Raw genomic sequence first — 18,476 nt, 5'->3', positions numbered from 1 at the left:
CAAGGACCAAGTGCGGCACCTTTGGCACCAAGAATGATGCCACCCGCCGAAAAACCACCTAAGTTTGGAGGAGCTGACTTCAAGAGGTGGTACCAAAAGATGTTGTTCTACTTGACAACATTGGGCATCGCCAACTTCCTCACGGAGAACGAGCCGCCCGCGCCAAGTGATCAAGAGACAAGTGTTGAGGTCATGGCTGACTATGAAGCATGGCGCAAAGGAGATTATCTTTGTAAAAATTTTATTCTAAGTGCATTAGATGATAGTTTGTACAATGTATACTCCCTTGTAACCACATCAAAAGAGATGTGGGAAAGCCTAAAAAAGAAGTACAGTGTAGACAATGCTGCCGGTACGGAACATGTTGTAGTATCCAAGTTCATGGACTACAAAATGGTCGACTCTAGACCGGTCATGAAACAAGTTCAAGAGTTCCAAATGATCATCCACGGACTCGTGGCTGAAGGGATGAATTTGCCCGACAACTTTGTGCGGTGCATGCGCTACTGCTCATGTTTGCTCCGATAGGAGCAAGTTTGCCTCCTACACTGCTGTTGAAGGGAGGAAGATCAACATGGGGAATCAAGCATCGTCCGAGGTCCTCGGCATTGGCAATGTGATACTCATGATGACATCTGGAGTCACGATCACTTTGAAGGATGTGCTACATGTCCCGGACATCCGCAAGAACCTAGTGTCAGGATCAATACTAGTTAATAAGGGGTTTAAACTTGTATTCGAGTCTGATAGGTTTGTTTTGTACAAGTTTGGGAAGTCCCTCGGAAAAGGTTATGTAACCGACGGACTTTTCAAGCTTAGTGTGGCTACGCGCCTTGTTCCAAAGCCTTTGGCTAACAATAATAATAAAGCATCTACTTCCTCTTATTTGACCGAGTCTTCAAATTTGTGGCATTGTAGATTGGGACATGTAAATTCAAAAGCCGTAAAAAGATTAGTAAATTTAGATTTACTAAAGGCAATTGAAGTAGATACCCAAGACAAATGTGAAATATGTCTTGAGGCAAAAATGACTAAGTTACCGTTTCACTCAGTTGAACGAAAAACAAAACCCCTTGAATTAATTCACACGGATGTATGTGATTTAAAGATGGTGCAAACTAGAGGTGGTAAAAAGTACTTTATCACTTTTATAGATGATTGCACAAGATATTGCTATATTTATCTTTTAAGAAGTAAAGATGAAGCAATCGAAGCGTTCAAAAATTATAAGAACGAAGTTGAGAATCAACTTGGTTGTAAAATCAAAGCGATTCGAAGTGATAGAGGAGGCGAGTATGTAGCCCCGTTTGAGGAGTTATGCAACGCAAGTGGTATAATTCATCAAACAACTGCTCCATACTCACCACAATCTAATGGTGTAGCGGAACGCAAAAATCGAACTCTAAAAGAGATGATGAATGCGTTACTACTAAGTTCAGGATTACCCCAGAACATGTGGGGGGAGGCTATTTTGACAGCCAACTATATCCTAAACAAAATTCCACTCAAAGGAAAAGACATCACTCCTTATGAATTGTGGAAAGGTAGGAAACCATCCTACAAATACCTCAAAGTGTGGGGGTGTTTGGCCAAGGTGATGGTTCCCCCGCCCAAAGAAGTTACAATTGGCCCTAAAACAGTCGATTGTATCTTCATTGGATATGCACTTAACAGTAGTGCATATAGATTTGTTGTTCACAAGTCTGAAATATCGACTATTACAGTAGGAACAACAATCGAGTCAAGGAATGCCGTATTTCTCGAAAATACATTTCCTTGCAAGGACAAAGAAGAAGTCCCAATCAATTCCGAGACAAGAATTGAAGATGAGGCCACTAGTTCTAAAACAGTGGATGAAGCCACTAGTTCTAAATCCGCGGATGAAGAGCCTAAATCGCGCAAGCGAGTGAGGCATGATCCAAGTGATGCAGTACTAAGACGTGGTAGTAGGGTCAGAACACCAAAAACGTTTGGTCCTGACTACATTGCTTTTATGTTGGATGAAGAGCCAACGTCAATAAAAGTAGCCTTCGATGGCCCAGACGGGTTACATTGGAGAGAAGCTGTTCAAAGCGAAATTGATTCAATTTTGCTAAACCACACTTGGGAGTTGGTCGATTTGCCCGAAGGTGCGAAACCTTTAGGGTGCAAATGGGTGCTTAAAAGAAAATTTAAGGCCGATGGAACAGTGGATAAGTATAAAGCCCGATTGGTAGTAAAGGGTTTTAAACAAAAGGAAGGACATGACTTCTTCGATACCTATTCACCTGTAACGAGGATTACATCTATCCGAGTGCTTCTCGCGATTGCTGCATTGCACAATCTTGAGATTCATCAAATGGATGTTAAGACTGCGTTTCTAAATGGTGAACTAGAGGATGAAATCTATATGGAACAACCCGAAGGGTTTGTAGTGCCCGGACAAGAAAAGAAGGTATGCAAACTGGTTAAGTCCCTCTATGGATTAAAACAAGCGCCGTTGCAATGGCACTTAGAGTTTGTATACTAGAAATCACGTTATCGAGTGATTGAATACTGTAAAACTCTTATTTTATTTTCCAATAAATAAAACAGATTATTTTTGTTATAATGTTGTTATGTTTTACATTTAATGGATGTTAATGCATGTTTAAATGTATAAGTTAACTTAACAAAGTCTAAGTCTTTGTTTTAGTAGACCGGTTGTGGGCGTCGTCCACTTTAAGGTAATACGGTCAGTTCTAAACAAAGAAAAAGATGAATTTCACAACCTAGATGGAATTTGACTATCCATCGAGAAAGGTTGCAATGTCAGTCCGCACATTTCTAAGCCTTACTGAAATAAGATGACATTGGTGTGGTAAAGCACTGAACGGATCTAACAGCGAGACTTGCCTTAGGCTATCTACTGAAAGGCGAGGTCTTGATAAATATTTATTTCTTAATCAATGTAGGTTAGCATTGAGCATACGGTATTGATTATGCACTTGCTTTGACTTATCAAATGGTGCGGGTTTTTCGTAACCCAATTATCCTGATATATTGGGCAGTGGTGATCGATATCTAGCGGTGCTAGGATTGCTATTATATTGAATCGTGCGCGAGCTGAGTCTCGTGTGATAATGTCCTCAAGAGGAGCGCGAAACAAGGTTTTATTATTCGGAACCTAGCTAGTTGGAGTGTGATTATTCTATGAATAATAAATAAGCGTTTCATGCTAAGTCCACTCTTGGAATTAATAAGAAGTTAATTAATTAAGTCAATAGCAGACATTAATTAATTAATGGACATTTTAATCTTAAGCACGGGAAATGAAAGTTAAACGGAAACCCGGATTACTTGTAATTTCGGATTTGGATGGGGAGAGTTCAATATTACTTCTGTAGTGGCTGCTCGTAATATTCCAATTATAACTTATATTAAATTGTGGGTTCAATTTAATTAGTAAAAAGTAAATTGGATGAGCCCATATCCAAAACCTTCCATAGATCCCTGTCTGGGCCCAAAAGGAACTTAATATAAATAGGAGAATAAAGGAGATAGAAATAACACAATTTTATTTGCTAAAATTTTCGAAAATTTCAGCTCTCACAAGCTGTAGGAATTTTCGAATTCCTCTCCTATTCCAAAAAGGATTTCTTCTGTCTTCTTTATTTAAGTCCTAGTATTCTAGTAAGATCAGCCCACACTGATATTGGGATACAGTTCGGGAACCAGAGAGAAGATTTGTGGTTTAGTACTCAAAGCATCACGTGGAGAAGAAGCTAGCCATCTTCAATTCTTTGGAGAATTAATTAGGTATTTTTCTGCTCCGTAGAAAAGCATGTTTTAGGTTTCAATATTCTTAAAGCATGATTGATTCAAGTTATGAGCATGATACATGTGATAATTACGCGAATAGCTTTTGTCTAAATAATCTGCTAAATAGATCTGATTATTATGTGATTGATTTATTATCTATGGATTAAAACAAGCGCCGTTGCAATGGCACTTGAAGTTTGATAATGTGATGTTATCAAATGGGTTTAAAATCAACGAGTGTGACAAATGTGTCTATATTAAGAGCACTGATAACGGGTACGTTATAGTGTGTCTCTACGTTGATGACATGTTAATCATGGGTAGTAATACTCAAGTGATTAACGAGACAAAAGCCATGTTAAAGAGAAACTTTGACATGAAAGACATGGGTCTAGCCGATGTAATTCTTGGAATGAAAATTCTAAGAACATCCGATGGAATCATCTTAACCCAATCTCATTATGTTGAGAAGATATTGAAGAAATTCAATGCCTATGATGGCGCGCCGGTTAAGACTCCAATTGAACTCAATGTTCACTTGAGCAAAAACAAGGGCGAACCCGTTGCACAAGAAGAATATGCACGGGTCATTGGGTGCATTATGTACTTAACTAATTGCACTCGGCCGGACATTGCTTGTGCCGTGAACAAGTTGAGTCGCTACACGAGTAATCCAAGCAAAGAGCATTGGAGAGCTCTTGTAAGGGTTTTGAGATATCTAAAACATACTCAAAATCATGGGCTACACTTTTCGAGATACCCCCCGGTACTTGAAGGGTACTGTGATGCGAATTGGATATCCGACAATAAGGACTCACTTTCAACAAGTGGATACGTCTTTACTATTGGGGGTGGTGCTGTCTCGTGGAAATCCACGAAACAGACATGTATAGCCCGTTCAACTATGGAATCAGAATTCATAGCTTTAGATAAAGCTGGGGAAGAAGCCGAATGGCTTAAGAACTTCCTTGAGGATATTCCAGGTTGGTGTAAGCCAGTGCCTCCAGTGTTGATTCACTGTGATAGCCAAGCCGCTATCGGGAGGGCGAACAATGGCTTCTATAACGGCAAGTCTCGACATATTCGACGACGACATAATACCGTGAGACATTTGATCACAACAGGCGTGATTACAATTGACTATGTGAAGTCAATAGATAATCTAGCGGATCCGCTAACCAAAGGGTTAAATCGTGATCAAATGAATAAGTTGCTAGAGGGAATGGGTTTGAAATCCACAAACTAAAGAATTGTCATAGTGGTAACCCAACCATGATGACTGGAGATCCCAAGAACTTGGTTCAATGGGAAAACTAAGCTATGAGAGTTCGTGAGAAACACTTATCGACATCTATTCCCTAAAGAGCAATAGAGTGTTGAAAACTTGCCTTGTGGTGAGGATAAGTCTATGACTTTTAATGATTTCTAAGGATCTCAAGGAGATTGAGTTCTCAAAGAGACCGAGTAGGGCAAGATACTCGAGTAGGAATCACCTATGTAAGTGTGAAGTGTGGCCGCTTCAAATTACACACTTATGAATCCAAAGTGGTGTCCAAGGCCGCAAAGGACACAAAACGTGAGAACGGATGAGGTTGAGGTGTTTAAGTGTTAACACCATTGTCTCGGTGCACGCCGTGGGGGACTAGTTCAAAGCATCGCGCTACTAGGCCGCCTGTGTATCCGATGGCGTTGACTATGGAAGGTTCAAAGCTAAAAGCTACCTATCCTTATGCTTATATACCTCTCGAGGGTTGAGCTTGTGTCTGCATGCATTTGCATTTGGCTATTTCCACTCATGTGGGGGATTGTTGGAATCTATGCCCGGTCAATGGACTTTGACCAATTATAATTTCAACGAGACATTTAATTTTGTAAAATTAAATGATATAGCGTCGATCTACGTTCGGAGTAGATGACCGTGGCATATTTATTTTCTCAAATCCGATTCCCGATGAGTGAGAAATAATTATTTAAAGTTGTGCAAAAATTGCAAACTTAATGAGCTATGAGAGGAGATTAGGGAATAATTAAGAGAGTTAATTATCCCACATTGAAAGTTTCAACCTTATTAAACTAGTATTTAATAAGAAGGATTATTACATGTAATAATTATAGTGGACTAAGATGGGCTGTAAGAGCCCACAGCCCACACGCGCGCGCCGCCCGCCCCGCCGCGAGCCGCGAGCCTCGAGCCCGAGCCCGCGTCGCGTGCCGTGCTCGTGCTCGTGCCCGTGCCCGTGTCCTTGTCCTTGTCCTTGGACTTGGATCTTGGCAATTGGTCTTTGGGTGGTCTTTGGGCCTGGTCGTGGGCTTGGTGCTTGGGCCTAGTTGCGGGCTTGGCCCAAGTCTAGTGGGTCTAGTTCTTTTTAGACCACCACCGTTTCCACGTCAGCGAGCCAAGCGGGATGCCACCTCGTCAGTATGACGCGGTAAGCCAACGTGGCTGACACGTGATAGTCCACGTCGTGAACGAATCTAGAAGCTTCTAGATCAGCCTCTCTAGCTCTGAGCGCGTAACGGCTTGTAACGCCCGAACGTTACAGCTCGTAACCGACGACCGTTACGGTCTACCATTAATGACGGCCATTATGGCCGTTGACCCCCTGCAGTGGACCGAGCCTATAAATAGGCTAGCCATTCTAGCATTCTCTACATCAGAAACTAGAATCCACACTCTGCATCATACACTCTCGCCCGTGCCCTTGGACTTGGACTTGGACTTGGACTTGGACTTGGATCTTGGATCTTGGCAATTGGTCTTTGGGCCTGGTCGTGGGCTTGGTGCTTGGGCCTAGTTGCGGGCTTGGCCCAAGTCTAGTGGGTCTAGTTCTTTTTAGACCACCACCGTTTCCACGTCAGCGAGCCAAGCGGGATGCCACCTCGTCAGTATGACACGGTAAGCCAACGTGGCTGACACGTGATAGTCCACGTCGTGAACGAATCTAGAAGCTTCTAGATCAGCCTCTCTAACTCTGAGCGCGTAACGGCTCGTAACCGACGACCGTTACGGTCTACCATTAATGACGGCCATTATGGCCGTTGACCCCCTGCAGTGGACTCGAGCCTATAAATAGGCTAGCCATTCTAGCATTCTCTACATCAGAAACTAGAATCCACACTCTGCATCATACACTCTCTCCTCCCTCGCATTGTTCTTCTGTCGAAGCTCGCCCTCTCCTCCATCCAAGTTCGCCGGCTCTGCTTGATAATGGCGGTCTTCTTGCTTCACTCGAGACGTAGCCTGTTTTATCTTTGGGGACGAAACGCCAATCCGAAGAGCACTACCGGGGCGTATCTCGTCTTGCGGAAAGAGGACTCCTCGACTCGGCTTTTCCAGTTTATTTGTTTCGAACTTTGTAATTTCGTTTCAGTTACTTAGCTCTTCTATTCCTTCTTGTAATCCTTAAATCTCCAATGGCTTCATCAATCCTATTTTCTTACGGTCGAATTAATATATGCATATATTAAAAAATTACTATATCATAGAAAAACTCACATTGATAATATATTTTTAATGATAAAAAAGGTAAAAAAAAAATGAAATAATTTGGGCTTAGTATATATGGGCTAATAAAGCCTCTAGTTCCTCTTACTTGTGTTTGCCACTATATATCGGCCAATACCAAAAATGAGAAATCCACCACAATTTTCTATAGGGGTAATTATGTCCGAATACATAAAATATTAACTAAAATTTATTAAAATTATGTTGATGATCACTATTAATTATTTGCATTATCCATATCGATTATCTCAAACCTCTTAAATTAAACGAGGCAAATACTACTACAATACACACACGTTGTCTGTATACAGACTGGACTATGTATGACTAGTCTAGACTATCGATGGATGCATATGTACTCCCTCCGTCCTAAGGTATTAGACCAACTTTTCTTTTTGGGATGTCCCAACATATTAGACTCATTTCCTTTTTTAGCAAAAAGCATTTATCTTATTTTATTTTCCACCTACTTTTTTCTCTCTTATCTCTCCTACTTTTCCCTCTTTCATACTTTAGTCTCTCCACTTTAATTATTTAAATATCAATTCCTTAAATCATATGCTCAAAAGAAGTGAGTCTAATACTTCGGGACGGAGGGAGTACATGTCAATCTATTTTTTAGACGTGAAATTGTAATACTGACAAAATGCATTCATTTTTTCGGTCTCTTCTTCAACTATGCAGTTTTGTTTTATTCAATTCTACAACTTCTACATTTTTGTGTCGCCTTCTTCTTTTGTTTTTTGTTGCATTGGGCTCTGAAATTTGAGTTTTCCAGCTTCCTGCAGTAACATTAATTTTTTTGACATATGTAGTCTAATTTAGTAATTTATGCAATCATGGTCATGTTAATTATACGTTACAAAGGAAAAAAGTTAAAGATTTAAATAAAGTAAATTTGAGGGCTCAATTGAACAAAATATAGTATAGCGAATATTGGGTTGTACTTGTATCTACTACCTACACACACAGTCACATATCTTTAGCACTGTGCCATACTGTAAAAAAAAAAAAATAGTAATAGTAATTCATTTCTTGTGACAAACACATGTACATACACAAATATACGAATAAAACGGATAGAAATTGGATGCATATATAATTAAAATATACCTCTTCCGTCCCATAAAAATATATACATTTTTCATTTTGGGATGTCCCATAAAAATATCTTATTCTATTTTTGGTAATTTTTCTTTCTTTGTAATAAATTGAGTCTCATTGTCTACTAACAACACTAGCTATAATTATTTTTTCTTTCTATCTCTCTTTTACTTTATGAATTATGTATTAATTCTCGTGCCATCCCAAATGTCCATATTTTTTGGGATGGAAAGAGTAAAATGGAGTAATAGTTAATCTATAACTAAACAACATAAAAGTGAAATCTATATAGTTATTCTCGATTCAACCAAGAAGTCAAGAACATTAAATCCAGTCAAATAAAAAATTCTTGTTTTTTAATGAACATGAAATTCAAGTTTCTCTCTCAATAGTGGTGTAGACAAACAAATTAAATAACACCTCTTCGAGGAAACTAATTAGAACTCCCTTGTTCTTCATAATTACAAATCCAACCCACAAAAAACTCAAATCATTACAAATTTCATGGGCATCTAGGGTTAGATGATCTTCACTAAAAACCCCACAAAATAGGCTTAAAAACATACTCCTCTTAACGAAGAACAAATAAAAAAAAAAGAATATCCCAAACTAAAAAAGAGGGAAAAAAAAGAAAGAGATGTTAAAAAAAGATTTGAAAAAAGCAAGCCCACAAACTTCTCTTGCATGGCTTGCCCTTCCATCTTGACCATCTCTCTCTTTCTCTCTCTCTCATCTAAGCATAGAGGTTAGGGATTGGAAAACCACTTCCTCACAAGGGATAGTGAGGCCCATCTCGTGCCCGAACCCAAATTCCTCCTCGGCTCGTCTGAGGAGGCATTGGAACTCGGGATGGGTCAAAAACGAGATGGGAACGATGTATCTCGTCCTATTCTCGCCCACGTAGACTGCAAAGTGCCCCTTTGGCACGTCCACGGGTAGACCACTCTCGTCGTCTACGATCCTTTTACCCAAACTCGAACACTTCTTCAAGATTTGCTTCAACATAGCCGTTTGAGCCACCTTGTTTTGTTTCTTCATAGCCATTGCTTTGAATTCTTTTTTTTTTTTTGAATTTTTTTGTTGTTGAGAGTGTGTTTAGTGCTTAGGCAAGAAAAGGAGGAATGTGGCGGTGGAGATAGGGAATGAGGGTATTTATGAAGAAATTTAGATGGGGTGGAGTGGACATACCACGGGGATTTAGGGTTGTGAGGAAAATGGGAAAGGACAATGTGGGCCCCAAAACCAGTTGGTGTAGTATCTCATGTTGGCTGCCGTAATAGCAATATGGACCCTTTGAGCTTCATTTTTGTACCCTAATTAGCAAATGATTATTAATAGGATAACTTATTGCTACTATTTGATTTCTCGAACTTGATGTGATTAACTAGTTATAAGTGTTTGGAATCCATAATTGACTTATCTCGTGACGAGGGATTAAAAGTTGACATGACACGCTCATACCATGCTATTTAATTCACTTGAAATACTAGTTCAATAAATATACAGAGATATAACACATTTTGATTTTTAGTTTTTTTATTTGTAATTTGCACCGTTACACAACACACACATAGAAATATGATTTTAAATTAAGATAAAAATCAAAATTGTTGGATGGTGGCCTGAGAACTTGGCTTTCACAGTTGCAATCGGTTTCAGAATTCAACATCAAACTTTCCGAACTAGTTGCTTCCACTTCCAACATTCTGTCTCACAACCGAATATTTTGGCAACCTTCAACTAATATTTTTTATGTGGTTACCATAATTTTCTCCACCATTTATCTTTTATAGAGATTAATTAAATAACAATTTCACCGCTTTTTACAGAGGGTAAAATAAATCAGTTGCAATTACTAAATAATTACTATCAATATATAAAGATACCCACACAAAGTACACATTTTCCTTTTAAAACTTGAATTCATAACCTTTTAATTTGGTTTAGCATAAAAAATATCTCTCTTTCTCTCATCGACACGCACACATAAATACAGAAACCATTTTCCCCAAGAAGATTTTGGTTTTTTCTTGTTGCTGGGCTTGTGATTCTGCTAAGTTATTGTCAGATAAAAACATCACAGTTGCTGCAGTAAAATCCACGTGAAGATGCTTTTTTCAGGTTAATTTTGACCCTTTTTTAAATAAATTTTAACTCTACATAAACAGTGTCCAAATATACAAAACAAACTACTGCAACTGGAAAATATAATCTCATTTGATTAACTAATTAACCGTTAAAATCCGTGGACTATATTTAATATCATTGCTCTTACATTCTTGTCGTATTTGTGAATTTTTACTTCTTGTTTTTCGCAATAATATTTTTTCAGGATCTGGTAATATGCTTATTAAATACTCCCTCTCGATCATATCGATAATTATTGAGGAAATAAAACAGTCGTACTTTCTTGTGTACTTTCATCATTATTTTTTTTAATAATTAAATTGTTCCTTACATATTGAATTAGGCACAATTTATCCCATGTTCTAGTTTTTTTACAATTGCATTTGCTTGTCTTTTACCCTACGTTTGAAAATACAGTGTAGTAGTTTTTTCTGGAGAACTGTAAACTTTATTTATTCCACCCAAAGTGAATCGACATATATAATATATAAATATAATATGATAATAACACTTGTGCAGAAATTTTGGACGCAACATTTGAAATCGACAACCATATTTGATTCCTCTGAAAATCCAAGATTTCACTTCTTCCAATATTACGTGCCAGATCTAACCCTTCAATTAATAATGCTTGATTGCAATTTACTTTGTAATTGTATAAATTAACAATATACTAGTATAATAATGCACATTCGATGTGCCATCTAAACGACCTAATTTTCAACTCCCTCACATGTATTTTAGAACCGGAACTATCTTTTTCAAAATACAGGGGTAGCTTGCGGATGGCTCGTGAAATGACAAAAATACCCTTGACGACCGAGAAGATATCACGCATGATACATAGCTATAATACAACTTGATATGATCGAGGTGTGGTCCTCGTCTCATTAAACAGACTAGAAGGTGTTGAATGAGAACCACTCACAGTCACAGACACTACCCCTCCATGGCTCCATCTCTATGCCCACAGGGAAATGAAAGAAAGCTATATCTGCATGTTCCAAGGCTCAGAAAAACATTTCTAAATAATTTCTAATAATATTAAATGTTGCAATATCTTCTCATTATGTTATATCCCCTCAAGTCCTTGACAGTACATCTTTTTGTATCCTCAAAATTATTCTCTCTCCAAAAGCACTAGGAATTGGGGATCACAGCTCCACCATATCTGTAGTCTCCCCTTTTCACTAATTTATTGCATATAAGAGAGTTCAAGAATGACTTGGGCTATTATATACCATTACAATAGTAAAAATAAATAATACAAACTACTCATAGAAACCATTTAAGTATATACAAAATGGTAGGTAGATCAAGTCTAGCTGAAAATATAATATGGTGGAATCCCATGTTCCAGAAACAGGTGCAGTTAAGGTTTGTGTGTGTGTAATGTAATTTTACCTTACACACTCAGCATGGACACTAAGTGTGTGTGTGTGTGGTGAGGGAAGATGAAAAGAGGGGGATCGCCCGTTAGTGGTCCCTCGAGTATTTTTCTATAGACCAATAAAATTGAGGTGCTCCGAAGGAGAAACTAATACATCAACCGATTTTCCCTTTTAATTCCAAGTAGAAAGTGACATAGAAATCCCTATAGCACATGAAGCCCATGTTACTCTTTCTCTAGAGCTACTTTCTTGGATATTACTCCCAACTACTTGAAACAGTTAGCTTAACTCAACTCTTTAAGACAGACCCACCCTCCAAAACAACTCCCAACCCACGTGCTTGGCTCATGCTTGTTGCAAGAAATCCGAGGTAAACCATACATAGAGCAACAAACTAGGAATATAATCAAGTTCTAGATAGAGTCGGGTCACAGATTTTGTAATAAACTAGCAAGAAACAGAATTTAGGGCACGGAAGTAGATAGAAAGAAATTCGTGACGATATACCAGAATGGGTTGCATCTGGAGGGGCCATTATTCAAAGACAACTGGGGCCTAACAACAGCTCAGAAGTCAGAAAGTACTTCATTTCAAAAGACCTTAGAGCACAAGAAGCTTGGATTTCCAACCCATAAGTTGAAAACAATTAATAGATCCCTAGACATGTCATAGCATCTGAGAAACATGAGAATGTGCCAGGGTTATATCAGGGACCCACAAAAATGATATTGAAATCAACTCTAATATTGAAGGATAGTGATCTGTTACCTGAAATGCCGCTCATCAGATGGAGCCTAGCAACAATGAGTAGATGAGTGGAAATGGCACAACATTTAAGTCTATCAATATTTGATGCACAGAAGTTACTCTTTACAGCAAATGCACCAAGACTTCAAAGGAACTCTGAGACATACCAATATGAATGGATGTGATATGGCATGGAAGCTACACATTCCAGTTAATATTTTCATATAACTTATAGTCAGAAGATATGTACTTAAGAAGGCAAAGAAAGATGGTAAGATTAGTAAAAATCTGCAGAAACCATTACGCTGTGAATACCATATACACATTCATATCTTAAGTTTACCAGAAGAGTATCACCTAGGCAGTGGAACGTATATTTACATCTATCGAGCAAATGGCAATTACTTATGACCCCATGGAAGCCTCAGGAACCAATACTTTTAAAAGAATATGGAGCATTCGATATTTGGCACTATGAAGCCCACTGGAAAACATTATCATGTTCAATTCACACTTTGTATTAATGATGCAACTTCCTTGCACCTAGGTTAGTCAAATCCCAAAGTACGATGTCCAGCAAGTTTTCTGATTTGATGTACAGTTCCATTTACAATAATTTCACGGACGGTACAATAGTTAGTACAGGAAGTCCGACATATCAAATCCATGCACGAGGAAACATGCAAAATGTCTCAGTTTTTCCACAGCGCCTATAACACAAGAGAATAGAATGATAACCAATACTTTTCAAATGCACAAGGAAGAACTCAACAATCTACTTTTTCATGAGAAAACATACAGACTAGTAAATACTTATAGCAACAGACATTTTCTTTTCCGGGGGTGGGTAACAGAATAGGTATTATACCAAGAACTGGATCAGAATATCCATAAACACCTCCACATGAACTCAATGATGCAGAATAGGAACAAAACTTATCCAGTTACAGTCCATGCATAGGTAGGTCACTCTAATCGTCTCAGTAAGACAAACTGATTTTTTTAATCAATAAAGATTCGCCTGACTTTTATAGATTTATCATCCCCAACTTAATCAACAGGGTGTGATAGAGAGAGATCACAACCCAACCCACAAGGATAGGGCAAATAATCCTAAAGATACAGATACTTATTCAGTATCATTAGGCACTATGCACGCGCATCAATATGTATAGTAGTTCTACGAATATCATCTCCGTGCAGAACCAAATGTATTGCACTCAGAGCCACTATGAGCTAGCTTCCAACAAAAAAAGGGAAATGAAAATGAAGGAAATCAAAATCTGTTTGCAATATAAATATGTAAGTAAGACTGAATGAACACACACCACAAACTGTTTTAAAGTGTAAGTACATTCTTAATTAAGCTTGAGAAAGACAAATGATTATTTACTGCTTCTCAATGTGAATAAATTGTTATTTTCATCTTGAAAAAACTTGCAGCAAGGAGCTGAAAATGGGAAAGTACAAAATCCCCTTCAGCAGAGCGAACCAAGAGATCAAGGTATCACTCATTATATATGACTGATAAAGAACTCTTAATTTTTAGATTCTCCGTATGGTAAAACCGTAATATCTTTCATGAGATACAATGAACATTTACATATCAGATGCTGTTTTGAGTTGCTGCTGCTGTCCGTCAATCAAACTCAACTGCCGTCTGAGTCTTGCAATATGTCCTTGCACCTAAGCATTCACACAAACTGTCAAAACATGACATTTCTTTCACCACAACAGAAAATGAATATTTGCATGGACATGTGTGTTCAAACTTCAAAGCTCCCATTTCATATAATTAAGATGGGAAAATGGCTAATAATGCACTATTGATTTATTCAAAGATTGCATTATGTGTTATTTGAATCACACAATCCGTAAACATCGAACCTTAGCAACCATGAAAGTGATGGATGACTATTGTTGTTGTAATATAGTACTCCCTCCGTTCCACAGTAATAGAGGCGTTTCGTTTTGAGCACTCATTTTGAAAAAATAATAATAAATAGTTAAAGTGGAGAAAGAGTAAAGTAAGAGAGAGAATATTGTAGATAAGACTCTTCACTACATTATTCTCTCTCTTACTTTACTCTATCTCCACTTTAACTATTTATTATCATTTTTTCAAAACGAGAGCTCAAAACGAAACGCCTCTATTACTGTGGAACAGAGGGAGTATTATTTTGCTTCTATTGAAGGGGCTGCTGGGACACGATTAGCTCCTAAACTGAATTCCCTTTGGCCCAACAATGGAAACAATATACAGCGTCTGATGAAAGTCCATTTGGAGTTATACATATATCTGATATTCTAATTTTTGTCATGCACATTCTTCAAGTATAACGAAGCAGTTTTTATCAAATACTAGGCAGCATGTGAAACCATTTAACTTCTCATTTCTACCTTCATCATTTCCCTTCTATATGTTCAACATTTTACTAGCAAAAGTCAATAAACAAATATCGCACACATCCCACATATTAAATCTTATCATCACTTTAGCTATATACCTTTTGACAGTTTCCATGCTTTAATTCTCTGCTTTTAGTTTTAATTTTTCAAAGAGATAAACTCAATCATTTTAAAGTCAAGATCCACCATCTAAAAAACTTATTAGATCAGATTATTAATATTTCATGTAGATGCCTAAAGTATACTCTTATAACCTGCTCACGAGCTGCAGCAAGTCTTAGCAGCTCATCCGCCTCAGAAAATTTGGAAAACCACTGGTTCAGGGGATTGTGATCTTTGGTGCCACCTCTGTTCCTGTTCTCGAGATCCTCAATAGGTACTGCAAGAACACATTTAAAAATAGCATCTTGAAGCCCAGTGGCGTGGAGCAAAAGATATAGAACGCAAATACCATCATAAAATGCAGTGATAGCAAAACCTTTACTAACCAATGCTATAAGCAGAACTTACCAGGAGGCAAAGTAAAGCCCGCAGGCAGTCTAGGCACAATAACTGCAGGATGATGTTGCAACCTGGCAAAGAGAGCCTCAGAAGGCTCTGAGATAACAACTTCATCATAAGATTCCACAACGACAGGCTTCTTCGTGGATAGCGGACCAGACTCATCCTCAGGATATAACTTCAAATGATGAAACCTATAAACAATTCAAATGACAAAATACAATCTTATTTGAAATTCAATCAAAGAAAGAAGGCTCGAGTTCAAGACTATATATATATATTGTGTGTGAACTATATAGTTGCTAAGACTGGTCACTGGACAGGACTGCTCTTATTCTATACACGTACATGGCATGGAAAAAACAACTCACAAGTGCAACGGCTTATCGGAAACATCACTATGAAAATGAAGGGTGATAGCGATTTCAAATTCACCCCATCCTGATTCTGATAACTCAAAAGGAGGGCTATCAATAATCCTTGTGGGATTATTAAAACTCGAATGCAGCTGAAAAACGGCACGTTTAACCACTACTCCTAGGTCCTCATTGGTTGATCCACGGACATAAACTGTCCATTTATGTGACTGGTACCTAAGAAACACGAAATGAAACAATGCAGAACCAAACCAGAAGTTTATCAAACACTACAAACTTACCAAAATATAGGACTTAAAATGATGAAAAATAGTCAAAGTAAAAATGAGGGAATAAAAAGAAAGAAATACACTTACTCGCTCGCCTTCTTACCAAGCCAAAATGCAATGTTACCATACACAATGGGTACACAAATTTCTGTATCTTTAATCTTTTTAGCCAAATTCTACACAACCAGCAAAAAAAATTACAAATGCTGGATTGAGAAATTCGAAAGAAGATAAGGAACTAAGGACTTCGATTCAACTTCGAGTTTCAATTTAACACCGAATTTTGCTTAGCAATCGAATTATTGGGAAAAAAAAAAAACAATTCATAATAGTGACAATCACCTTTTTTTCACTGTCATCTGAGGATTTAATTATTTTTGTGCGCTGCGATTTTGGCATCGAACCACTGGCATCCGATTGTTCAGCTCCATTCTTCTGAGGCATTTTGCAGTTCGCTGAAAAAACCCCCAATTCTGATCGAGCTGAAAATTAGGGTTTTCAAATTGCAATTAGATCGAATGTACGAATGTACGGAGAACGATAGAGTAACCCGGATCTATCTAGATTAGCTCTGCTACGGCAAGGTTCACCTTTAGGCAACCTATCGACCAATGCTAGTCAGCCAAATTTATTTGCGATTTAATATTGCTGTTTATTGTTTATGGATTGGAAACCATCCTCAGATTAAATAATGGTAATATAGGAATTTTAGAGCATTACCAGTGGCAATAGGCCAGCCATAGGTCAGTCACACCACTCTCTTTTCCTGCCACGTCATTATTTTAATCAAATAGGTTAGTCTAAGGCCAGCCACAGGCTAGCCGCAATAAAAATAATTCAAAAACAACTACATTTACAGAATTAAATTTACGATAAATTACGGAATTAAATTTATGAGACATATACGGGAAAATTTATTCATTTCATTAAAAAAAAAGGTACATAGATAAAAAGAATACATGATTTTTTAAAAAAAACGGACTTTCACACACGAGCCTCGCCGCTCTCTACTCCTCATCGTCGCCGCTGTCCTCGCCGCCGCCACCCGGGGTATTTGAGCCCGCGTCTGAGCCCCCCACCTGTGCCCTCGTGGCATCCAAATCCACCTACATGTTCTCGAGCATCGATTGAAGAAACCTCTTCTCCGTGGGGTCAGTTGCGACCCTCCACTCTTGGAAGACCTTATACATCCGTTCCTCCGTTTTTTGATGCGAGAATAAGGTGTACGCGCGTGGGGGGGTGCCGAGATGACCTCCTGGGGCGATAGGGGGGATCCTCCCCTCGCTGCCCGTTGCGCCCGCTTTTGGCCAACCGGGCGAGGGCGACGAGCAAAGGATGGAGGGGACGGAAACTCCTCGGCATCCGGGGGAGGTCGTGGGATCCGCCGATCTTGCCCGCTGTGTCGCCGGAATAGTTCGGCCTCTGCTTCTTCGGCCACCCAGCGTCGTACCCCCGCCCGAAACTTCTCGAAGTCCTTCAGCACCAGATAGCATTCCCAGAAGGTGAACTCCTTATAAGTCCTCGGCAAGGGGAACTGACTCTCCGCTATCCTCCGGGCGTCCTCCTCAATCTGCCCACCCTAGTCAGCATGCGGAGGGCGTTGGTGTACAACCCTCGAAAATCGGCCGACCGCTGCCCTGATGCGTTCCCACCCCTTCCGGCACTCCTCCTCGCTGTAGTCCTTTCCGTGCGGGCAGTTCCTCCTGTAGGCTGCTCTAATCTTAGCCCACATGTTGACGATCCGCTGGTTGTTCGCAACCAGCGGATCGTCGCAAATCGACAACCACGCCTTGGCCACGCCGACGTACTCATCCTCCGTTCACTTCCTCCGCGTGGGGATGTCGTGAACAGCGGGCTGCGACGACTCGCCGACCACCTTGCTCTTCCCCTTGGTCTTCTTCTTCTTCTTCGGCGCGGCCCGACCCGCTGGAACAGGAGTGTCCGGCTCCCCGATATCGATCCCTATCTCATGCAATGACCAAAGGTCGTCCCCGTGAACTGCGTCTCCACTTGGGTCGACGTGTGAGACGAAGCCGTCATAAAATCAAGAGAGGGATGATTGACCGTGTCCACCCCCCCGGTGACCCCTGCATCCGGGATGCATACCGGGCTGCATCCCTCCCTGCCATACCGGCATCATCCCCATCATCTGTTGTAGCATTCGCTGCTGCATCTGGGGCATACCTCCCCACCCCGGCGTTGCCCGCCCGCCGCCCGACATCCCCCACTGCATCCCCCCATCATCCCCATCAACTGTTGCCAAAGG

The 18,476-nt window shown here is 39.5% G+C and overlaps 2 protein-coding genes and 1 long non-coding RNA gene across 3 annotated transcripts; all 3 read right to left on the bottom strand.

Annotated features, from left to right (window-relative positions):
* Positions 1-8,704: 8,704 nt before the first annotated feature.
* LOC125188351 (auxin-responsive protein SAUR50-like) lies at positions 8,705-9,539 on the bottom strand. Its single transcript, XM_048085137.1, has one exon. The coding sequence runs from the start codon at positions 9,431-9,433 to the stop codon at positions 9,119-9,121; it is 315 nt and encodes a 104-aa protein (XP_047941094.1). The 5' UTR covers positions 9,434-9,539; the 3' UTR covers positions 8,705-9,118.
* Positions 9,540-11,311: 1,772 nt separating this feature from the next.
* On the bottom strand, positions 11,312-12,669 carry LOC125188352. The gene is made up of 2 exons (XR_007170729.1): positions 12,415-12,669; positions 11,312-11,510 (listed from the first exon to the last, which is right to left on the bottom strand). It is a non-coding gene; the product is annotated as an uncharacterized LOC125188352 (long non-coding RNA).
* Positions 12,670-14,022: 1,353 nt separating this feature from the next.
* Positions 14,023-16,818, bottom strand: LOC125188350 (transcription initiation factor TFIID subunit 14b). The gene is made up of 7 exons (XM_048085136.1): positions 16,801-16,818; positions 16,553-16,692; positions 16,298-16,386; positions 15,936-16,157; positions 15,574-15,758; positions 15,318-15,442; positions 14,023-14,340 (listed from the first exon to the last, which is right to left on the bottom strand). Exons 2-7 carry the CDS (start codon positions 16,652-16,654, stop codon positions 14,254-14,256), a joined length of 810 nt encoding a protein of 269 aa, XP_047941093.1. The 5' UTR covers positions 16,655-16,692; positions 16,801-16,818; the 3' UTR covers positions 14,023-14,253.
* Between the last annotated feature and the right edge of the window lie 1,658 nt (positions 16,819-18,476).

Source organism: Salvia hispanica, chromosome 5 (assembly GCF_023119035.1).
Source record: "Salvia hispanica cultivar TCC Black 2014 chromosome 5, UniMelb_Shisp_WGS_1.0, whole genome shotgun sequence".
NCBI lineage: Eukaryota > Viridiplantae > Streptophyta > Magnoliopsida > Lamiales > Lamiaceae > Salvia > Salvia hispanica.
The sequence above is the reverse complement of the archived record's forward strand: the minus strand, read 5'-3'. Positions and strand labels throughout refer to the sequence as shown.

Coding starts and splice junctions, on each gene's coding strand:
- LOC125188350 (XM_048085136.1), bottom strand. CDS start 16,654: ATGCCTCAGAAGAATGGAGCTGAACAATCGGATGCCAGTGGTTCGATG. Junction 16,387..16,552: donor CAGATGACAGTGAAAAAAAG/GTGATTGTCACT, acceptor CTGGTTGTGTAG/AATTTGGCTAAAAAGATTAA. Junction 16,158..16,297: donor CTTGGTAAGAAGGCGAGCGA/GTAAGTGTATTT, acceptor CGTGTTTCTTAG/GTACCAGTCACATAAATGGA.
- LOC125188351 (XM_048085137.1), bottom strand. CDS start 9,433: ATGGCTATGAAGAAACAAAACAAGGTGGCTCAAACGGCTATGTTGAAG.